Source organism: Uranotaenia lowii, chromosome 3, assembly GCF_029784155.1.
Source record: "Uranotaenia lowii strain MFRU-FL chromosome 3, ASM2978415v1, whole genome shotgun sequence".
Classification (NCBI taxonomy): Eukaryota; Metazoa; Arthropoda; class Insecta; order Diptera; family Culicidae; genus Uranotaenia; species Uranotaenia lowii.
The window spans coordinates 18,445,383-18,470,749 of NC_073693.1; the positions used below are offsets into that span (position 1 = coordinate 18,445,383).

Sequence of the window (25,367 nt, forward strand, 5' to 3'; positions counted from 1 at the left end):
AATGTTTTTACTAAATTAGTTTTGATTCGATTTTTGGTTATGGTAACGTTTAGAATTTTCCTATCATATCTGCATAAAATAATCCTCATATTACTCATTATTGTCTTGTTTATTTGAGTTTGCATTGTAATTCCCTTTTTTGCTAAAATGTCACTAAATCCTGGGATCAATAATTTAAAAAATGGTTTGAAAATTTCAGGTTCCAGGTGCGACAAAAAATGAAATGGAGTTAAAATTTTGCATTTGATTACAACTAAATAATAATTTTCTGTATTGTATATTTTTTTAAACAAATTTTCATTCCATTTTTTTTTATTTGCTGACCATTTAAATAAGTTTTCCGAAAAAGAATTGGAATTACACATATTTTTGGTGCATATTTTATCACAGACTAGGTTGCCAAAATCACTGAAAATTCTATTGTTTCACAGAATTTTGAGCAGAACTTTCGTAACAAAATATGTGTCGTTTAAAACAGATTTGGGAAACTTTTCCATAATTCATAGATTTTTTAAATTTTGAATTTATTTCCAAATAAATTTATTTTGAATTCTCTTTCAATTCTGGATGCTTGACCCTTATTCTTGAAAATGTTAAAGTAAAGTAGGGTGATTTGCCAATCGTTGCACAGCTAAGCACTTGATTTTGGTGTTTATGCTGTATTTTAGTGATTTTAACCAAATTCACTCGATTTTTTTTGTCGATGCACTCATACAGGATTGGTCAACAAGACCCAAAAGTTCAAGTGTTTGAAAAAAGTGACACAAAAATTTAAAAAATCATTTAAAACAGCTTGTCTGTGCCCAATAGTTGCACAGGCAAATTTTGTGTCGTGCATAATGTTGTCCGATTTTTTCCAATGGTTGCACATTTTAAAAATCAGTCACCATGAGGTCGAATAGGCTAATATTTGTTACGGAAGCTTATTATGAGATCTTCTAGTTTAAATGCAATCTAATTTTTTGACGGCCCCTTATGAGGGGGGGGGGGGGGAGGGGGGGCGGTCTTCCATATAAACCGTCCAATGCACTTTCCAATTCCAATTCGGCCTCAAAAGAAACACAAAGCCGCCGGTTTGAGTGTCTGGAATAGCATCTATCACACGTGAAGTTTTCTCAGAAACTCAAATCCACCTCTTAATTCTCCCGAACCATTTGAGTGGAGTGTTATTTAACTTAATTTGCCCAGTGTTGAGCCTTTTTCTTTATATGTCCTACCAACATAAATCTTTATGTCTTCAAAAAACTGAAAGGTATTTAATGCTTGATTTTTAAGTGGCTATTAACAGGTAAAAAAATTAGAGAACGTGATCTGTTTTACCCCCTTTTACCCCTATGAAGAAGATCCGATTTTACAAAACAAATGTTTTAAAACTCACTTGGAAGTCGATCGATTTTTAAAATAATGAATCTCAATTTAAAACTTGAAAATGGACACAACCACGCCCAAAGTTTCAGGTCGTTTGACTGATTTATGCTCATGCTATACAATTTTGTATAAGAATTTTTTTTTCCGAAAAGTTAATTGATTTAAATATCTTTTTCATATAAGTGGGTTTATTTGTAATTAATGTAACCTCTGTAACATTTCATCAATCTTCAGGAAACTATCACCTCACATAGAAATGCTTCCCGAGAGTTTTCCGGCTGAAAAACTGTTTTGGATCAAATTAAGTTTCACAAAGCTATGACTGTTTATTTTTCTGGATGATAAGGGCCTCGACGGCAGATTCGAATTCCTGAGAAAATTGCACGTTAGATAAGTAATATTTCGGGTGTTCCAACCTTCGACTTCTAGTTTCTGAGATTAAGGGTCGTAGTTTTCCTTCTGTACAATATTCTGACAATATTAATAACAATATCAAAGGGATCGCTGTTGACATGGAATAAAATTCTTTTAAATTTGTCGTCACGCAATTAGAGAAACAGATTTGTTCAGAACAGCTTTTAGATTCTTTGCATAAAATGTTGAGTAAATGGTCGGGATAAAGGATTTCAGAATAAATCTAATAAAAAAGTAGTCTCTCAAAGCCAATGCAGTTGAGTTGACTTTGACATTTTTCAGACAATGCAAATTGCCCGACTTTCATATAAAGAACTAATATCAATTATAAAAATAAAAGTAAATAAAAAAAAAATTTAAATTTTGAAAACAGAAGTTTTTCAACGAGTTTAATAATTTCAAAACTTCATTTTTAAGATTTGACGGTAGAAAAAATAAACTTATTGATATATAAAGTGTCATTGAATTATTGAATTAATTATTAAAATCAACATTGAGTGCAAAAAATGTGAAAATTCTGAGTGTAAAATAATTAATTAAAGCACAGAATTAACTAAAATTACTAGTTAAACGAAAATATCCACTTATTCAGAAAAAAAACATGTCATATCAATAGACAATTCGAATTGTTTTAGTTGCATGTAGTCAATGAACGTGTTCAATGTTGTATGACAATTTGTATGCAAGAAGAACTTTTCGCATATACAAGAAATTCAAATAAGTTAGAAATGAATTTTGATTTAAATTATTGGTTTTGCCCATTCCTAAGAATAATTGTATGCCAGCATGAGAAGAAGCAAAGTATTTCATGAAAAAAGTTATAACAATTTCGAAATAAAAAATCGTAATCCATTGAAAAGTATAGTAAAATTGCAGGTTTTGCTTTCTGAAGCTTTCAATAATTTCATGACATGTTTTTGCGAAAGATTTGAATCATCACACTTATTGGCTATGCAAAGCAGTATAATGCGATTCTTATTTTCATCTGGTTAACCAGCTTTCAAATTAGCTATCAATACACTAAAATTAAAAAATATTTACCTTTTTTGAATTTTTTGTATGACAACGACTATCATTTCTGAAGTACAAGTTAGGTTAAGTTTTTGTTCACATGCAATGTATTGCAAGAACCATGAAATATTTTAAAAATACAAAATTATGTTTTTGAACTTTCAGTACATCTCTGATGGTTTTTGAATAAAATTTTGGATTTTTCCGTACAAGCCTCCATACTTATTCAAAACAAGTTATAATTCAGGACTTAATCAATCGCTTTCAAAACTTTTATTGCTATTTGCTGTTGTAAAAACAACCAAACAAAGTTATTGGAGGTATACGAATTTATAAATTTGAAATTTCCAAACAAATTTTGCAGCGGAATTATGTACAACAATGGGGCAGGAGGAGATTGAGCGGACCAATTGTTGCACGATCCAACATATTTTCTGGTTAAGTATGGATCATATTTTTTTTTCAAAATCATGGTGCTAAAATTGTCCAACAAACGTTTCGTGTAGAAAACTGATACGAAAAATGTTTTGTTCTGACGTAAAACCTTATTTGCCGTAGAAGGAATGTTAAGGTTTTTGTTAACAATTGGCACCAAAATCGCGCGAAAAAAACAAGAAAAATTAAAACTGTCGTAAGATGCACACTTACCAGCAGAAAATATCGCAAAACCTCATTTCATCAGAAAACAATCCGAATTACATGATTCAGTATTATTTTTGAGGAAAAGTTGAAAAACAGCTAAAATATTGGCAATTTAGGTCATGCTGTGCAACAATGGGTTAGGGGACAACGATTGGCAAATCACCCTAAATAGATTTTACGTAGTTAAAACCACCCAGATTGTTAATTTTTCACATGACATTTCTATGGAGTTTGAAGGAAAAAAAACTGTCACGGAATTTTGTGGAAAAATCATAAAATTACAGTATTCGTAAGTATAGTTTTTTGTAAAAAAACACAGATTATTTTTAGCCAACCTTGGTCACAGAATCTGTATCACAAAATTTTGAGCATTGACGCCGAATAAACAGGTTTGGATTTTTTTTTGTTATTTTGTATAGAGTTATTTTTAAATGCGGAAATGCTTGTTAATTTTTAAAATTTATTGTTTTGCCATGCAAATTGTATTGCTATTAAACATTGTAAATGAACAGCAAATAGTTAATTTTGTCTCATAGGTCTTGGAAAAATCACTTTTTAAACACTGTGTTTTTTTCATCCAACTTTGATCACAAGTAATCTATAGAAGTTTTTAAAATTGGATGTAATATTTTTTCAAGTAAGATTTTTTTTCTACCGGAAAATTTGGGTCAAAATTTGGCCAACATTGTCGGATAGACTCTTGACAAGTCTAAAGATCAAAGAAACGCTTGAAAATAGCAAAGCTGTCAGAATTATAAATAATTCAAAAATAAAATTGTTTCTTGAGATTTTTTTTTATTCGAAATCAAGAACAGAAAATTTGGTAAAACATATCTACCCTATTAAGAAACTAGAATTAAATACCCCCACAGTGAATCTAGTACCTATCATCAAACTCGATTAACATTTGCGGCCAAGTGAATGCCAAAAGTCCAATTTTCTGAAACGGATATTTTGTGACCTACTTTGGAAGGTTTATAAGGCATTTAGAAGCATAAGTTACAAACATAAATTCTAACAAAATGCTATTGAAAACATAAAAACGGTCTGTTTCCACCAAAGCAAATTCGTTTAAAAGACTGTTTAGCACAATAAACTAAAATAAATTGGCATATAGTATTTTTCAATTAATAAATTGTTACACATATGTGAGAAATTGATACCGAATAAAAAAATGTAACAAAATTTTAAATTTTTTTGAAAAAAAAACTTATTTGATTTGGAGGCTGGAGTTTTTTGCTATTTCACTCACAAACCAAATTCTGCTTCAAATAAACTATGATTGGTAGGAATTTGCAGAATCTCATTGAAATTTTCAAAATTATTTTGAATCAAGTTAACCACTTTCATTAGAATTAAAAAAAAAAACGTCTTCAAACTTGTTCAGTTGTATTATACTGGAGTTTAAAAAAAAATCTTTACATACTAATCTTAGTCAAAGAATTGCAACAATTAAGGCAACATTTAAAAAAAGGACCTTTCCCCGTTGCTCTTAATAAAATCTAAAAAACAAAATTAATGACGAATTTTATTACCGAGCATGTCTTGCTTTGAATCACCGAGAAACTAAAGCTGATGGAAGGACATCAGTCGTTTCCGTTAATTGACTCTAAAAGCAATTTGACGGAGAGCCTCAACAGGATTGACCCTGTCATTAACAGACTGGTTACACGAGAAAACATCTGTCTTAAGTTTGCCAGATTTTATCAAGCACTTTACCGGGCCGGGTAAATCCGTGATTTTTATCTAAAAACCTGGCTAAATCTGGGTTTTTAATTTTAAAGTTATCAACTAAAAAACCGCGCCATATCCGGACAATTTTGATCAAAACGCAGAAATTCTTCAACAAAAATCATGAAGAAAATCTCTTGAAACCTTTTTTCTCATCAAAACGAATCAGCAGATTTCAAATCGTTTTCTAGGCTTTCAAAAATCGCTCATTAATTATCGCTTAAAAATTGTATTTTTGGATTCAAAAGTTAAAAGTTAATACAACTCTCTTCGATTTTTGTTGTTTGACTTTGCGTGTAAAGTGAATAAATTCGGGTGAAATCCAGGCTTATATCAACGAAATCCGTGCAACCGGGCCGGGCCTGACATATCCCGAATTTTGTCACAAATATCATCAGGCTTCATCTAACTCCAATACTTTGGCAACAAGTCTTCTATCAATATTATAAAACCGGACGGAATCATAGATATCTCATCTAAATAAAAGGTTCTTAAAAACTCACAAAACAAATTAAGCATTGTTTTATGACTGTTCAATTCGCATACCTTGACGTGTTGATGGATCATATTAGTGAATTTTGTGGTCATAAATAAAAAGAGATCAATTTATAGGAATGCAGGATTCGGTATTATAAGGAGATGATCCTCATAATCTGTAGCTTCATAACTCATTGCGAGCTTAAACAGTAGATAATAGAAAAACCATTTTATGTTTGTACTCTACATGCTCAGCCGTCTTTAAACCTAAAAAGAGGACAAGACAAGATTAGCAGAAAGGAGAAAAACATTAACCAAAAATATCCGATCCGCTTGATGTAACTGTTATACACCATAAGGAAGTAGAGATGCATTTGTTTGAAGCATTTGTGCGCTCTTTCTACATGATTTACCAGAACTTCATACAAATTTGAGCCTCGTTGAGGCACCTCTTAGCTGGACTTTGGACCAGTAAACTGAATTTTTGCTTGGTTCCTTGGTTAAGTCTAGCAACAATTTTAATCCTTCCAATTTTTTATTCGGCGACACATTATTTTTATTAGATCTTCCTAGACTAGTGGTCGGCAACCTGCGGCTCTTTGGATGTAAAACTGCGTCTCTTTAGCTCACGGCGCTAATTTTATTTATTTAAATGAAACCAATATAACAAAATCTTGCAAAATTGATATTTGAGTTTGATGACCAAACCACGACTCTATGACTACAGATTTTCAAAGGTCCAGAGGAAAGCCTTCAACGATTGACATCCCTGTAGAAACAACTCAAAAGGCCCAAATGCCAAAAAAAAAATAATACTGAGTCATAGTACCTTGAAATACACAAGGTAGGCTATTCCGCTCTCTTTCAGCGAACATTTTTTTTTTGAATGCTCATTATTTATGGTTCAGATCGAAAAAAATCCAATGCAAAAAATAGTTTCCGATGACCCTGAAGAAACAACCCTTAATTTGAAGCCCTTTTCAAAAGAATCGAATGGCTATCGATAGAGAAATAATTAATTTTGATAGCCATTCTATATAAAATTGCCAAATTCTCATAACTATTTTTGTTGGTATGCAAGCATGCAAGAACTTCGAAGTGAGGTTAAGCGCAATGGCCTACCTGTTATTTTCCATGTACTATGATACTGAGTAAGAATTTTATAAACCTGTCCATTTCAAAACATCATGCATTAAATGTAATAAAATATCCCTTAAAACGCAAACTTTCAATTACTCTTAGAATAAAGAATACAGAATTTACAAGCTTTATAGTATTTTTAAATTTAAAAACCGCGGCCGGTCCTAATTCTCGGCAGTTCCTAATTCTGCGAATTTTCTTATTTTAAGACAGAAATTTCTGAAGTTGAGGAGATATGTATCGATTGTACAAGGTGATACTACTTTTGTTCAGATTTTTAGCTGATTTTAAAATTGGTATTATTGCTTTAAATCTTTTAAGCGCAAAATTCATTAAAAAAAATGCAAACTTGGGATACCGAAACCAGATACATGATACATTGAAAATCGAATCTCATAACTGAATTCACGAATTGAATTTGAAACAATGAATCACGAATTCATGAATTACTGGTATGAGTTATTTGACTTGGTTTTTCAATTTAACATACCAAAATATTTACGATATATTTCGGCCAAATGCTCAAAAATATTCAATGTAAGACCATCAAAGATGTTAAAATGAAAAAATTTATGGGAAGAAAACATCATGATTTATCTAATCTGGTAAATTGTTCTCGTTGTTATTTTGCATCACAAGCTAAATTTTCGAAAAAAGGACATTGAAAAGTTCAACTATAAAGCCATTTTAATCACAGGTCAAAATTTTGAACTGAGTTTCAGTGACTAGTATTCACTCTATTTCTCAGAACAAATAATATTTTATTTTTAGGCTTATTATTTTCAAATTATTAACACTCCAACTTTTCCATCTTAGTTCAAGAAAATATTTCAATACTGATTTATCGTGCTAGTAAAACTCTTTGAACGTATTGATCGGCTATTTTCTTTTACTTAAACTTTCCATTAAGTTTACGAAATAGTTTAATTTTTCATTCAGTTGCCAAAAATGTCTATTCTGACGTAAAATTATATCTTGGTATTTTTCTTATGCTTGAAACTCTGCAGACGCTGGAAGCTTTAATATCTTAAAAATATAAAAATGACATAGGTTGCCTGCAGCATGATTTTAGAAGACCAAATTCTCGAATACATAAATTAAATCTGATTTAACCATATATTTCTGAAAAACTTATAAGCTACGTTACGATTAAGAAAACATCACATTTTATCACTTTCAACAGGGTTATAAATTGTTCCTTGCACATGACACACATTCTCCAGATTATTTTATTCTACTTATTTTAGTCATTATCATTAGTCACCTTTATAGTAAGTAATTCAAAAAATAAAACCGTTTTTTATGAATTTATAGATTGTTTTTCTAATTATTGACTCGGGAAACGATATATTTAGTTTTGTGTTGCTCTTTTAATCTCTAATATTTTTAAAATTGGTTGTTTTTGGCTATTTCTACTCAAAGCTTGCCCTAGACCAATATGAGGAGAGATATTGTAAATTTTAAAAGAGGGTCGTTTGAACCATTTACTGTTCTAAATACCCAAGTAACACCGATAGTTTTATTGGACACCTCAAGCTCCTTATAAAACCAAAACTTTATCTAGTAGCCTCCTATAAGACTTTAAATGTTGCTTGGGATATATTGTTGTAAAAAGGCATTGGATTGAGATGAAAGTTTTAACATGCTGGTTTTCTGAAACGGTCAATAGATCATTTGTTCTAAATTTAGAATTTGAATCAGCAAACAAAATAAAGCCCATACAGACCATAAACTGATCTTTACGTTTGCTGCACCGCAATCAAGTGGAATGATGTGAAAATTGGCTTCAAGGGAGTTTTTCGGATCAAGGATCAATGACTGGAATCGAAATTTTTCAAATTGTCATCAAAATGCATCAGATGTTTTTGGAATTTCGTGCATGGTTGTTTCGTGGAAACGTCGAATGAAAATCACTAAAATCGTCACCCCATTCTAGACGGAGGCCTTTTCACGACATTCGTACTCATAGTACTTTACTCTAAGATAACTTTTGTATCGTTTGATTTTCATCAAAACCATTTCCCGATACATTTTGCCTAACATTTGCGGATTCCATTGGTATAAGAATATTAATTTTCCGAGCAATAGTAAACTCACAATGAAAGATTGTTCTGACAAAGGCACAAAAATTCCATTGCACACACGGTGTGCATTCGGTCTCGAACGGATTAAAAATTTTCGTTTACTGTAATTTTTTTTTTGAATAAGTCTGAATAAATCTTTTGCAATTTGAAACAGGAGGCCGTTTCCACAAGCTGTATTTTGTTGATTTCTTTTTCCACTCTGATATTTCAGAAGTTTTTGATATCTTAAGTTATAAGAAGAGACCAAGGTTCTGGCTTTCCGAAGGAAACTTCTGCATAAAGTCTGAGCCAAAAACCACCCAAATGACCCTAATGGGTTAAACACCATTTTCATCGAGGAAGAATGACCTAAATGGGTTAAACTCCTATCAAAAACAAAAAAAAAATACCAAAAGTTATCGTTTGTTTTTCAATCCAAAAAAGGATCTTGAGAATATTTAATACACACTTTTAATTTTAACAATCGTAATTTTATGCTAACCCATTTTATTTTTTCTAACTCATAGGTGACGTTCAACAAGCGGAAGTTCGGCGTGATGAAGAAAGCGTACGAGCTGTCGGTGCTGTGTGACTGCGAAATCGCCTTAATAATCTTCAGCAGTAGCAACAAACTGTATCAGTATGCGAGCACAGACATGGACAAGGTGCTGCTAAAATACACGGAATATAACGAACCGCACGAGTCCCTTACCAATAAAAATATCATCGAGGTACGTTGTTCTTGTTTCCTTCTGGATTGGTTGGTTGTTTGGTTTTGCATGCCTTAAAAAGTGCCAAACTAGCAACCGAAAGTAACGTCCTTCCGAATATGACGGGAAATTGATGTTACGCAAAAACCAAACTGAACACAACTATCTTACGAAATAATATCTAAGCTCTGTGCAGCACCGGAGCAGTTTTCAATATGTAAAGTATTACCTGCACCTTTAAAAGACACTAACCGCGCCGAATCTTCGAGAGAAACGTCTAAACAGCAATTAACCTGGAGGCTTTTCTGAGAGGTCCTCGGATTCTTAGAAGAATGTTGGACGTTTCTCGTCTTGTCTCCCTCCTTGCTTTGAATTCCTGCAAAAAAAAAAAATGCAACATTGTAATGCTTTTTCGTTTTTTCACTAAAAGTAATCTGAGATAGGAGGATTTGCAACAAAAAAATTTGGAAAGGTATCTGTTTTGCAGTTGGGCTATAATTAATTTCATTAGATTTTTTCAAGTAGAAAAAATATACTGTTGTGGTAAATATTTTTTTGGAATTTAAATGATATTTTCAAATCAAGTAGATTCAATTTTTTCAAAATCTCAATAATTTTTTTTTTTAAATTTGCCCAACTGCGAACATTTCCCGACTTTTCTCTTGTTTTCACTACAATATAAACAAAAAAAAGATGTCCCCCAGAACTGGCTTAATCCCTAACCCCCGGCTGTGTGCGCGTGGCGTGACGTGACGTGACATTGAGTGTTTTGGTAATGCTTTCGAGTCTTGAATCCTAGCGTATCCGTCGGTTGCCCAGGGCCCCCTTCGTTAATGCCCGTAAGTTCTGTCTTGCTCACAGTTGCAGGTAAACGCACAGAAGGAGAACAAGAACGGCACGATGAGTCCGGACTCGCCGGAACCGGAAGAGAGCTACACCCTGACGCCGAGGACCGAGGCCAAGTACAACAAGATCGACGAGGACTTTCAGATAATGATGCAGCGGAATCAGCAGCTTTCGTCCGGGGGCCGGGTCAATATGGCCGGCAATAGCTACTCGCTGCCGGTTTCGGTGCCGGTCATCGGAACCTACAATGACAGCGGCATGATGCAGAACAGCCCCCAGATGGCACACAATAGTATTAGCCCGCGACCTTCCAGCTCCGAGACGGATTCCGGTAAGTGGGAATTTTTGGTTTCCGGTTTTCTATGGTCACATGAACGGTCAGTTATTTTAAAAAAAATATTACCACGTTTTAAAATGGAGGCTGTATTCGTTCAATGTCTGCAAAAGAATATTCAATTTTTATTCCTTATACTCGAATCGAATTGTGCAAATTTTGGAGGCTGTAGGATTCATATTAGACTGTGGACAGATAAGAACAAAAAGTGAAAAACGGCATAAGCTAACAAAAGCGAGTTTATTTCCTAAATTATACTGCATCTCGAAATTTTATGCAGTTTTAAGACTTTTTATCTATTTTTTTTCCTTTTTTTCGATGTTTCCGATTTTATTCCAATTTTTGTTTATTGAAATCACATGTAGTACCTTTCATTATTTGATAGAAATTGGATTGTTGCGAACTGTAATTTCAACATTGAAATTGTTCAATGTTCAACAATAAAAATCTTGTTCAAATGTTCTGTGCAATTTAGTTCAACTATCACACTATTATCTCACGAGGTTCGACGTTTCTCGGGGCCTGGACATTCAGCCGAAGGCCGATAGGCCAAAAGATGTTAAGCCGAAGGTCGCTAGGCCAAATGGGTTAAAAGACTGACGGATGTTCGGCCGAATAGGACATAAGGCCGAAGGTTATTTGGCCGAATGGATGTTAGGCCAAATGGTCATCAGGCCAAATGGACGATAAGCCGAATGGTCATTTGGCTGAATGGTCATTTGGCTGAATGGTCATCAGGCCGAACGGTTATTAGGCCGAATGGTCGTAAGGACGAATGGTTGCTAGGCCGAATGTATGCCAGGCCGATAAGATATATTAACGCTTGTTTGCATGTTGGGGCGAATGGCATTTAGGCCGAATGGTCATAAGGCTGAGCGATCGTCCTGAAATTTTGTAGAGTGGTTGTTAAAAAATATAGTTAGCATACGTAAAGTTTTGAAAAAAAAAATTACCGATAGGATATCAACACGCAGTGAAAAAGTTTTTTAGGACAAAGGAGTTTTCCTTTGTTTAGTGGCCAAACAAAGAAAAATTACTTTGATTCTGGGACAAATAAAAAATCTTTTGTTTCTAATCTGTTTTCCTTTATTTCAAAGAATGTTTTACCTTTGAAATTAAAACAAATTCTTTGATTCAAAGTATTGTTTTTAATTCAAAGAATAAATACTTTGTTTCAAACATTTTTCCTTAGAATCAAACTCATAATACATTGTTTCAAATAAAAGAGAGTTTGTTTCAATAGAATACTTTTTTGAATCAAAATCAATTGTTTTTTGGTTCAAACACCAAGATTTCTCTGAGTGAAGTTACGCGAGGTACAATATTTTATTTTTGGACTGAAAAATCCGATTTCTATTAAATCGAAAAAATATCTTTTCATTCACCCATCAGTCAATAAATTTCTGACGAATAATAATTCATTGGTGTTTTAAAATCAGATTTTTTTTTGAATTTTTGATTAAAATTTATTCATTGGTTGTTGGATAAAAGTTGTTTGTTGTTGGAAAAGTGTTTTCATATGAGGGTCTTGAATTAAAAGGGGTATAAGCACTGACCATACTGACTGGACACTCGATTTCGTTTTCTGGATAATTTTTCCAACAGTACGCAATGTCGATTCCAGAGTGCGCATCGATCGATTTGAAGAAATGCTATCCCAGTTAGGAAATGCCACCCAACTTTCAAAATAAAACACGCAATTTCTACGATAAAATCGGGCTAAACAGGACCATTTTTCCTACAGGGCATTTTTTGTCAAACTTTTCAGGTTCGCCACCTGCCATCGGTATTGCGAACCTGCAAAATCTGACAACAAAAAATTAGACAGAAAATGGTTTAATTTTTGTTATAAGTGTCATATCAGTGTGGTCAGTGGTATAAGTGACAAACTTTTGAAAAAATCGATATATCCATTTCTTAGCAAATTGCATGTGTTTGGAGCCAAAGTGGTTTAAGTGCAAAATCAAACATGTGTCGCCTCAATTTACGTCGAATGTACGTTATTCTTTGTAAAAGTGGTGCCAAATGTTTTTTTTTAAATTTTAGAAGATCATACATATTAAAAAAGTCCATAAAAATATCTATAGAGTTTATTGGAACACAACGATGTTTAAGTGCTTTTTTCTACTAACACAACCCTTTCCTTAGATATTTGTATATATAGATTTGCGGACGGATAGACTGACCTTTGTTTCTAAATATTTTAAATCTAGGCTTTGGAATGTACAGGGACAAAAGGTTGTTGATTGATCCTAGAAAGTCCTAACAATCCTTCCTTAATTCCTCATTGACTACTAGGACGTGGCCAGCGCCGTAATTGATAATTTTTTAAAAGAGCGAGCATGAGTTTTGTGCACTGAGAATGTTTTGCTATTCCCAGGCACCATTCTTTTGGCCCTTGGACAAAATTGATGGTCTCGATCAATCACGGAGTATCAACTATCAACCATTGGCAAAGTAGAACTTTTTCTGCCTAGCCACACCAGAGGTTATGGAACTGGAAATGAGTGAGCTGAGCAAAGACCAATTAAAAAATTGTTGATGTATGAACACATCTACACAGCATTTAGAGTTCAATGATTTAAGTTGGATATGAGTAGTCTACCTTAAACTAGAAGGGAAAACACTAGAGGAAAAAATCTAGTTATGGAATTCTAGGAAATGTTACATTCTGAGATCATAATTCTGGGAAATTGTCTATTCTGGGGGAATAACTCTAGGAAATTGTCAATCCCACAAAAAAAAATCTGGGTAATGGTCCATTCTAGAAGGAAAAATCCTAGTAAATGGTGCATTCCGGGGAAAAAAATTATGGGGAATGGTTCATTCTGGGGTTTGATTTCGGATTTTTTTTTATTTTGAGAAAAAACATTCTGGGTAAGTGTTTTCGGGCTTTTGGGATACAATTTTTATAAGCAATCTGGCATTGCTTTTTTAAGTTATTGTCTGGCTTTAAGAAAGTTTCAGCGATATCAGCAATGTGTGTGTTTTGAGTCTTCAAAATTAAAAAAAAATCTTGGTTAGCCAGCGAAAATCTGACGTTCCAATTCATAATTTAAAAAAATCTATTTGGATCCATGAGGGAGTTGCAAAGTGATTATAACTTTTTTGCATAATGAAAAGAAATTTGAAAAGCTGTAAACATAGAATTTGCATTCAGACTTGGTTTTTCCCCTTTAGCTATACCCGAAGCAGGCAACCCATTTTCAACCACCTCTGAGAACGTCAAACACGAGTCTGTGGCGCTGAATCAGTCCAGATAACATTGAAATCACTTGAAATCACTGTGCAGACGAGAAAGAGGGAGGAGGAGAAGAAGAAGAAACTTTTCTGACAATTTTGGGATTTTCTCTAGACGCAATAATTTTTGCCCTAACGAGACAGTCGATGGAATTGGAGGAATGATTACCTACACAATTCGCACACCTGGAGAATTCAGATTGTGGTTTATCACCACCAAAAAGGCATTAAGATTTTTCTTATTTGAATGAGCCGCAAAGCATTCAGCATCTGGCAATTTTTAGTGCCGTGACAAAAAGTTTGAAAGCGACGACGTTGTGCAATATTTTGAAGAAAATTTATAGAAGATTTTCGAAACGGTTTAAATTTGACTAGACAATGAAACATGAGACGAGCCTTTCCAAGATTTTGCAAATTATTAACCTGATCCTTTTTAAAATGGATCAAACAAAGCTCAGGAGCAAAATCAGCACTAGTGGTATTATTCGTGTTGGTTTTTTCCTCATTTGAATAATTTGAAGCGGAGAAAACCCTAACAAAGAATTTTATTCAGTTGTGATCTCTTCCGGTGTCTGATCGCCGATGAGACCACGAAGTACAATCTTAAATGGACGATCACTTAGTATCGTAGGCAAAAACTGGAGCTTTTTTAAATTCGAATAATTTAAAATGTTTTGAAAATCATTAAAAGATTCCGCCAATAAACGAGTAGTTCCCCTTCGATCGATCTGAAAAGAAATCTTCACATCCTTGACGGAAGTGACGATTTCTTTCCGAAAGGCATTGAAGTCAGGTATCGTGGCCGTAATTGGTGGAATCTTTTTATTTTTAAGAGTACAAGAAAATTAAGGTTTCTTATCACTCTTATCAGAATTGAATATGAATATTTCCTCATCGCCGATGTTATGAAGGACATCAAATGAATAGGAAATTTCAACTTTTTTTTACCGATGGACCTGAATTAGGTTCGGCAATTCTTTTTCTTCCGGCTTTTGCTCCGGCCGATGACTTCCCCATGCTGTGTAAAGAAAAGAAAAAAATATGAATAAAAGAAATTGTAAATAAATTTAGCACTGAAAAATGCTGATTGAGAAACAGGTATGAAAAAGTTGAGGAGGTTGACCGCGAACGTAGAGTTACGAAAATATACTCTTGTCAATTGTACATAATGTTTGTATTGCTTTTGTGGCGATTTTAAAAAATGATGGTTTTTACCGGATTTTGTATAAGTGGCTTTTGAATATGACAACATGGCTTATAAAAAAAATAGAATTTCTATCAATTGTTCGTCAAAACATCTTCACTGGTATGAAATTGAGACACTTCCAACAGGTAATCTTTTCATACCTAATTGATAATTCTTCTTAAAATTTTGGTAGATTGAAGTTAATTCTACTTCATCCAACAAAATCCATAGTTTTACGTAAAAAAACCATCTCACTGATTTCTGGAAGAGTCCAGTCCAGGTTTTGGAGATTATTTGAGCGAAACAACAAATGTAAACGTTTTGTTTTCTGTTTAATTAGTCCAGAGCGGGATGATAAAATAATTGATATATCAGATGAATGGCGTTTTTTAGAAAACCCTTTTTCTAAAGTTTCTGCGTATAGTTATAAATGATTAGTAACACTATTTTTCACAATTGATAAAAAAATTGCGACGATTAAAAAAGTCATTAGTTTTCCCTTTTTTTTGGTGTAAAAATAGAGAAGGTTATAAAAAATTGCAGGACAGTAGTCTTTAAGCCTTTTTCGAAATATGTGAAAGTTTTAAGAAATTTTGAAGGAACAATTAAGCCAAGTCTGAAATTTGTTCGAATCAATAATTAACTTTTAGAAAGTTCAAATGTTGTGAAATATTGAAGATATGCTTTGATAATAAATGCTCTAGTAATTTAAGCTGCAGCTCGTATAAAACATAATACATGAGACAGAGCTGAACTTGCACCGTTAAGAATACCTCACGGAAAAATGCAACGAGTTTGTTTTAGCTATGAACACATCACGAGCGAAAATCTCTTTTAAACCTTAATTGAGAATAAAATGGCCAAGTTTGAAAAATTTTCTCAGTCTTGAGCTGAAATTCTCGGAGTTTGCCCAGTTTCTCGGTGAAGCAACTGTGGGACCAAAGATGGGCTTGCTCGTAGAGCCTAGTCCACACTCGGCAACTTGAACTGCGATTCTGGTCGATGAGACTTGTTTATGTTTACATTTAAGATGCTGAAAGTTTCCCATACTTGTCGTAACACTTGAGACATCATCTCTTCGTTAAGTTCTAAATGTAAAATAAACAAGTCTCAATAATCCGAAATCGCTCAAGTTGCCGAGTGCGGACTAGGCTTAAGAAACTTCTAAACAGCATCTCTCCTGATGACGCCCCTCTAATACGCGCCGATTCAGCGACCAGCCTCTCCGCCGCTTGTAGTCTGCGCGGCTTGCTGTCTCTGGCTGATCCATGCCACTACACTTGATGCCGAACAAAACTGCTATTCGATATCGGTGTTGGATTACCACTGGTGAGTGGTGGGGTCCAAACAACGATCGAAGAGCAGCGCACTCTGTTCAGCTCGACGGGCAAGCTGAGACTCAAACCGAGACGACGGGCGAGCCCTTTGTTTTATACCTTTCTAAGGCAGGGAAAACAAAATCCATCAAAGCAGGCTTGGTGATGACGTCATTATCTTTTAGATAGGATGTCCGTGAAATGGAAAGTTTTCGTGACGCGATATCTGTTCGCAAATTTATATTTGCCCCCCTATAGTGTTGCCGTAAGACGTAATTCTACGTCAAAAAAAAAAATAATGTAAAAAGTTCCTGCAGGTACACATCAACGATATGATGCTCCGGCGTACGTGTTGACGACTCAACGGTACAGATGGAAGTGATCAACCATACCATATTTCACACTGTTATTTGATGCCTACGAGCGTATAAAAACATTGAATCCGCACGTCAAATATTATAGCGGTCTAATATATATGAGCAAAGTCCTAGAGTTTTTTTTTGTTTTTTTTTTTCGATTTTCAGATCCCCTGGGAACTATCTGTGACGCCTTTTTATATTCTTAAATGTCGGTCAACGATTGCATGCCTCTGATCAAAACAAAAATACTTTCTCTCGGTTAGGTATTCCTTCCGATTTGTGTTGTCATGCAACATTGAAATGTACCTGACACGGCTCTCAAATTACCTCCAATTTATGAAATCCATCGTCTTACCGCACCTACTTTTACCCACGCCTTTTTTTGAGCAATTGCTACATTTAGCATTTTATTTTTAAAACAACATCAAAGAGCTGCTGGCCGTTGCTGTGTTTTATTATTGAACCGTATCTATTTTTGTGACCGAGGAATGCCTCCGGAAAATTATCCATGACAATTTCATGCAATCAATTTCATCAAAAGGATAATCGTTTTCTTTTTATGTTTTTTGTCTCTTTTTCAATCCCACCCCCCACCATTTCCAGTGTACCCTGCCGGTGGAATGCTCGAAATGTCCAACGGTTACCCCCACTCGACGTCACCCCTAGGAGGATCGCCCAGTCCCGGACCTAGCCCAGGTATAGGCAGTCACCATCAACAACAACAACAGCAACAACATCAACATCAGCAGCAACAACAGCAACAGCACCACCACAATAACAATGCTAGTAATGCTAATGCTAACGCTAACAACAACCACAATCACCACCATCATCACCATAACAAGAGTAAGCATGCGAGTGTGGTTTTTTTTTCTCTACTAAACAATGTCTGATTTTGATTTTTTGTTTTGATTTTGTTTGTTCTATTCGATTGTTTACGATTTGAAATTGACACAATTAATTATCGAAATAACAGTTATGAACGTTTTTCCAATTCCTCGGAATGCCATCTAAAGCACATTGATAGGAAGGCTAAATATCTGTTATCCTTCAGCAAACTTCAGTTGAAATTTCAAATTAGTTTAATTATTTATCCTGCTAAACAGGAAGCAAATGACTCAGGAAATCCTTCCTCCATTGTGTGGGAAGCCTTTCCATGCTTGAAGTATGTAATAACGCCATTTCTGCTGGAGACTTAACCACCACAGGAAGATTGATGAATAAATCATGATAATTAAATAACGGATTTCCCGAACTTAACCTTGGGTTCGGGATAATCGACCAGGCACTCACTGATTTGAGTAAGGTGAATGAAAACTAATCGGGGATAGCAGTTATTTACACTGGAGCAAAAACTGATTTTCCTGAGTTATTTTTACTTGTTTTTTTGTTTGTAATATTTTTTATTTTTTATTTGTATTGTTCAGAGAAAAGCGTCTTTTCTCTATTTTCTAAACCACATATCTTTTGACTACTAGGACGTGGTCGGCACCGTTATTGATGTTTAAAGAGAGAGCATCAGTTTTTTACAATATCGGGCCCATTCCCGTAACTTCTTCAAAGGCGCTTAGTAAATGCCCTACTGCTCTATCATTCACCATCATTTTTTGCTGAGATGATCTCATCTTATCTTATTCTCGGTGTCTGGGTTCCCCCGAATTGTCCATGTTTTTGGGGTCCCAACTCAAGAGAATTATCCGCCCTCCGGAGGTATGGTCGCCTTTGTGATCCCCAGGTAATCGCTTTGGAGACCAGGTACAGGGTTGTCTGGTGCTCTTACGTGTCCCAAGTGTCTTACGTGTCAGTCTAGTAACAGCTAATAAAACTTCCCCAAGAAACCGTTTCAGGAAGATTTTACTCCACATTACGAAGGAAACAGAGGAGTAACCGACTCACCTACGTCTCTTCGAAACTTCAACGAGAACTTTTTGCGTAAATTTGAGTTATTTCTGTTGTATAGTCCTACGGTTTCTGACATCCGAAAAAACTGTCTAGGTCTCTATGACGCTGGTCGCTGAGTCCAATTCCTAGGTCTAAAGAGTTTCGTTGTTCGTCAACTTTTAAGGGCCGGACGGTATACCATTTCTGCCGAAACCCATCAGGCACATCTTAAATTCATCGCTGGACGTCGCAATTTTTCCCTCATTATGGAAAAATGCTCACATGTTTCCTGTCCACAAAAAGGGAGATAAGAAAGATGTGAGCTTCATAACAAAACGATCAACGATTGACATAAATACTGAGTTTTACATCGATTGTGTAGAACAGCTTTGCCAAGAAAACTCAAACTGACGCCACTTACACAGATCATTCTGCGGCGTTCGATAAGGAGAACCACGATATTGCAAAGCGTTTGGCTTTCTATGGTTCCCTGTTGGATTGGTTCCGGAGCTACTTAATGGAACGAAAATTATCCGTTCGTACTGGTGAATCCTTTTCAAATGATTTCTTTGTCTCTTCAGGAGTGCCCCAAGGAAGCCATTTGGGACCGATCATTTTCTTGTTCTATATTAATGTTGTACTCTCGCTCCCCGGCGACACAAAGCTGATCAATTGCCTGCCCTTGAACCGCAGTAAATACTCAGTAATATCGTTTTTGCGTAAGCGGCATCCTCTTCATGTGGAGTACATCCTCGGAGACGAAACTATCATCCAGGTGGAACACATCAACGATCTGAGCGTTATTCTCGACCAACGGCTGGAGCTCATGACTCATACGAACTATGTTGTTAAAAAAGCTTCTCAAAGCCTTAGATTTCATATGGCCTTAGGCCTTAGGTTTCATATTGTAGGCGTTGCTAGTCTCTCGAAAGAGGTATCAGCGAATTTGTTTGTAGTTTGTAGAAGGCGAAAAACACACAGCCATGTCCACCGGTTTCACTAATATCCACCAGATACCGCAAGCTAACTAGCAGAGCGAAAAAGCGAATGGAATATAGAAGAGACCAAAAGGCGAACGCCTGCATGATATGAACGGTCATCGTTATTTCAAATTCAAACGTTGGGGAAAGAACTACGGAAGAAATATCGAATATTGTGTGTAATAAGTTTAAATTCAGGACCCCGCTGTTTTTGGAGAAATTTCAACTGCTACAAATTTCAATCCACTGCTGAGTCGTCAATTACGAACCCACAATTTGAATCCGACGTTAAACCGTTGCCGCTTTGGAGGTTTCGTCCGTTGCTACGATAGAGGTAACCCCATCGCTTCCAGATTTAACTCCACCGTTAGACGGATTTAAATCAGCCGTTCGTTTCGTCGCATCGCTCCAACAATACTTCCGTGCCTGGTTCAGCACCCAAGGTGGGACAGACACCCTAGAACTTACCTAAGCTCGCCGATCCTAGGGATTGTTTAGGGAATCTCTGGGACGCCCGCCGACTGACTAGTGGCTAGTCTTACAATATGGCCAAAGACTTCAAAGACCTATTTTGCCTGAAGGTCTTTATTGTTACATAGTTCGTTCCATTTCTCGAGTACGCTTCAGCTATTTGGTGCCCTTTCAACCAGAACGGAGCTGAACGAATCTAGGCTATGAAGCGTCTTGCGGTACGCTCTACGACACCTGAACTGGCAAGATTCGTTTCGTTTATCAAGCTATGAAAACCGCTGCCCTCACATAGACTTAAATACGCTTCAAGTTCGTCGAAATGCTACTCGTGCTCTAGTTGTCGCGGACCTTTTCACATCAAGAATCGACCGTCCCGTACTGTTGGAGGCCATATCTACTTTTTGAGGCGTTTCATTCCAAAACTCCATGGTTCAAAGAGGGAGGAGAAAGGTCTTGAGAGAAGCCTTCCAAAAATTTTGATTTTCAAACTCCTTATCGCTCTAGGCCTTGATTCAATTTGAGAACTTTTCCGATTACTTTACCATGTAAAGTCGGATGAAAGTCCAATACGTTTTACAATGGACCGATGACCTTCCGTGGCTTCTTTCCAAGAAACTTTTAATGGCTGAGACCCGACGACCTATTCTAGCTCCAACCCAACGACTTTACGGCTCGATGATCTCCCAAGGCACTAGTCCGACGACGTCCATGGTTCTTGTCCAATTACCTTCCAATCGTTTCTTGTATGACGAATTTCGTAATCGACAATCTTTACATGGCTCCGGCTCGACGACCTTCCATGGCGCTTTTCCGATGGCAGCTTCGTTCCAATCGCCCTAAGCTAAGGATCGGCGACTTTTCCTGGTTTTAGCCCGAGGGTTTTTCGGTTGCTTCTGGTTTGAAAACCTTTTTGTGGCTTCTTTTTGATTATTCCATGTCGTTGGTCTGAAGACGTTCCATGGCTCTTGTATGAAGACCTAGCACTGGTATGACGACCTTCCAATAACTTTCGGCCGGACTTCCAGCGGTACCTTATCCTAAGATCTTCCACTAGTTCCTGACTATACCTTCTAGGAGAGAGTATGGACTAGCCATAGGTGGCCAAGATTTTCACCAACACCAAATTAATTTTGTCTATTATAGACCCCCGAATTTATGCAAGCAAGTTTCTGCTGTCCGCTAGCCTCAAAATAAAGCAATTTTGGTAAAAATCTTGGCCACCTGTGGACTTTACCTTCTATGGCTTCAGTATGAATAATTAACCTAGTTTCAGCTTTCTAGCAGCTTCAATGAAACTGGTCCAAATACCCCTACTTGGATACGATCTATCGACCTTCCAAGGCATTGGCTCGACAGCCTCGTAGTGATACCTGATCCAACGAACTTCCATTAGTATACGACTCGATGGGACCTTAGAAAGCTCCAGCCCGACCGTCTTCCATAACTTTCGCCCACCGACCTTACCAAATAGCTTGCTGTTATAAAAATCTATGAACAAAATCCCGAGAAACTAATATTGGTCTTTCAAATTTAAATACGCCATAAAGCTAGTTGTAGTAATTTATCTACAATTTAGGTTAGTAATCGCCTTCTTGAATCTACACCGTACACCGTACACCGGATTAACAGATTGTCCAACCAGTCGACGTTTACAAGGGTTTTTACTCTCTAGAGCCAGTCAGCGAGATAGTTAATAATAGCAAAATTTGATCTAGGGACAGAACACCCATATCCGTCGTATGCCTATGATTCGTCCTTATTAATGAATGCTTGTTTTAGAGCCAAAAAATCACTTTCCACATTAATTGGCTACTTCACATGATGAACTTACGCGTCTGTAATATTTTTGTATTTTAAATTTTATACTTTTAAAATTATCTTTTGAGATATTAGATATTGAAATCACGAAGTGGAATGAATTATTGGTGCAATCCACCATATTGATAAACGTACTTAGTCGTCCTTTAAAGCAGGGGTCGGGGAACTTTTTGAATCATTACTCCAAAACATTTTTATTTAAGTTGATATTACTCCATGACGAAGAGCAAAAAAAACGTATCCGTAAACAGTGGAGCGAGCTCTCAAAGCGTGTCATTTGAATGCCTCAGGGGGAAATATTCACTTCAGCATATGCCGCTAAATTCTTAACTTTCGAAATAAAACCAACAAATTCATGGAATTGCAAAATGAAAATATACACTTTTCATTAACAAAATATTCACTGTTACCCCTAAGAATTTCACTTTTACCCCATTTTGGGTAATTTACCCCGGTTCCCCGACCGCTGCTTTAAAGTGTTTCTTTGTATTAACTCTTTTTGACGATCTTTGCGACTATCAAAATCATAAGCTTTAAAAAAATAATTTGAAATAAAATTAGTAGAAATAGGAAAGGATTTCAAGGTTTATTCTGAAGAATATTTCTACTTGTAATCGAATTGAGAAGATATCGAGAATGCAGTAAAATCATAGTGTGGCCCTCAAGTTTTCAAGTAACGGTTCATGGCATTCATAGCACTCAAACATCTGATGGCTTTCTGTGTGAGTTCGTTCCACTTAACAATATTTTAAACTGTCAATGCTTTTCCGGAATTGGATTTGAAGTCTTTTGATTTCTGATATTCTAAATGTATGAGCTCAGTAATACCCGAAATGGTTTAAATATTTTGTAATCAGAGGGTTTCAAATCGAATTTTTGAAAATGCATAGGCTAAGAATTATAATTTCATGATAGGCTAAAAATTTTAATTTCAGAATAGTTTTCATTATTTCTCTTTATAGTTTAAAAATTTTAGTCCAAAGATTATTAGGGAATCTGAAATCAGATCAGTTATTTTGTTTTTTTTTATATGGGACTTTCTTAACAGCGAATCAAATATTTAAGAATAATTGAAATAATTTCGATGAGTGATCTCTATACTGGAATATATCGAATTTAGAATAATAAATACGAACACTGCTCCATGTTGTTCGTTTTTGATTAATCTAAAGATTCTCTGGTATGTTTAATTTTTAATGCTGTAGTTTTGCATTGATTTTCTTCATTGCTTTATGAGGTCTGTTTCAAAATATTTTTTATACTGTACACTTTACAGTTTTTATGAGCCAAAATCATTTGTTTTGTTTGTTATGAATAGATTACCTTTATAATCATTGTAATTTAAATTTAAGAAAAAACTGAAAAGACTCATTGCATAATTGATACAAATTAGGGCGAGTGTGAATGAAAAATGCATTATGTGCAAAATCGCTTTTTAACAAATGAGCATTTATACAAGAAACTACAGAGATGCAGGAGAAACGAACACGATAGTTTTTGATCAAAACCCAGTCAAAATTGTCTCCCGATCATATCCTTTCTTCTAAGGTTGCCGGAATCACATACCCGAGCCGGAAAATTCGGGCACTTTGACATAAAATCCTGGCAAAATCCGGGCATTGGATTTCTAACTTGACGATAAAAAATCCAGGCAATATCCGGCTAAATTTTGTCAAAACCCAGAAATTACTCAACAAATAACATGAAAAAAAAAATGTTTTTTTTTTCATCGAAACTCATTGACAGGTTTTAAATCCTTTTTCAAGCTTCCAAAAAATCTTTCATGATTTTTTTTATGAAACTTTCTCAAAAACAATCTTTTTGGAGGCGAAAATAAAAAAAATTATAACACATTTTGTTTTTTTTTTGTGAAAGTGAAAAAATCCGGGCAAAATACGTACTTTTTTCAATGAAATCCGGGCAACCGGCCGTACTGTTCCGGCAACCTTACTTTATCCCAAACCTTCAACTAAATTTATTTTGCCGAGATGCAGAGGTAACCTCGGTCCTTAAGCATAATATTGATCTTTCATTTTTTCCAATCTATCTATTACCCACCAGGACGTGGCCGGCACCGTTATTGCCGTTTAAAGAGATGGTATCAGTTTTGTTCATTGTGAATGTGCTGTCAAACCCAGACAACTTTTTTTTAACTCTGGGCAAAATTGGCGGCCTCAGTCAATCACGGAGTAGCAACCATTGGCGCTGTGAAAATCGTTCTACTGAGCCATTTTATTTTAAGTAAGATTCTGAATATGAGAAATAATATTTAAAAAAAGTTTACGAAGCTTATAAAGAGTAGGTAATTGATTTTTATAAATTTTAATATTGCATTTCGAGTTCTATGATTGAAGGTGGATGTGAGTAGTCAATCAAGTTAAGCTAAGTTAAGATTAGGATCAACTTTTGATCTGTTGATTTTTAAACAATATATAAAAAATAAACAAACACTCATCCCGGATTTTCACGGAATTTTAAAAAATCGTTTACATGAGGCTTTACGCTTGTATGGGCAAAATTCAATATTTTTCATTCTGCTGTGGAATTGAGCAATGCTGATTCATTTTTTGTGCCAATTTTTCAATTCTTTAAAGGAAGTTTTCAGTTAAACATCTTTGCCAAGACTGTAATTTTGTATACTGTAAAGTAACAAAGTTATAAATTGATGAACAGGGGTTATCTTCTGAAACTAAAGGTTTCCTAAATTTTTTTTTTGCATATCTGCTACTTTTATTGAACGATGGTCCTAAGCTTGCTTAGGTCGATGACCTGAAATTTTTCATAATATAACTGGCCAGGACGACAACTATTCCTTACCAAGCAGTTCCTCGTAGTTGAAGGACTCAACGATATAAACTGCCTGTTCCTAAATTGCAGTAAATGTTTGATTATCCAATTCTCTCACGAGCATTCAGGGAGATGTCATTTCGATACGAAATCTTCTGGGTGGTCAGGTTCCCATGGTCTGCACAACAATGGGGCTTACAGTGCAAGGGCATTTCAAAAACCTTAAGCCGTTTTCCGAGCACTCTGACTTCAGCGTTTGTTGATTTCCTATGTAAATTTTTTGTCTAGAGATGTTTAAATATCTGTTGATTTTGTTATACATGAATAATTAAAAAAAAGGCATAAAATAAATTTATGATCAGAAAGTCCTTAGGTTTAAATAGTCACTAATAAAATAAAATTGGTAAAAAAGACCTTAAAGGTTTCTAACAACAATAAAATCACACGTTTTGATGCACCCAATCAACTATTACCACTTATTTTGTACCCGGTGGTTAGTATATCGTGAAAAATCGAATCAAAATCCGCTTGCTGCCACGACATTTCTTGGGTGGTAGGTCGGTTGATGCCATTGAAAATGAGCTTCTTCAAGG

The 25,367-nt window shown here is 35.3% G+C and overlaps 1 protein-coding gene across 1 annotated transcript in view; it reads left to right on the forward strand.

Annotated features, from left to right (window-relative positions):
- Positions 1-25,367, forward strand: part of LOC129751307 (myocyte-specific enhancer factor 2) — a 225,004-nt gene that overhangs the window by 183,274 nt on the left and 16,363 nt on the right. Inside the window, exons 4-7 of the mRNA XM_055746727.1 lie at positions 9,374-9,577; positions 10,418-10,733; positions 17,441-17,545; positions 17,648-17,683. Of these exons, the coding sequence (XP_055602702.1) occupies positions 9,374-9,577; positions 10,418-10,733; positions 17,441-17,545; positions 17,648-17,683 (661 nt within the window). The remainder of the gene's footprint in view (positions 1-9,373; positions 9,578-10,417; positions 10,734-17,440; positions 17,546-17,647; positions 17,684-25,367) is intronic.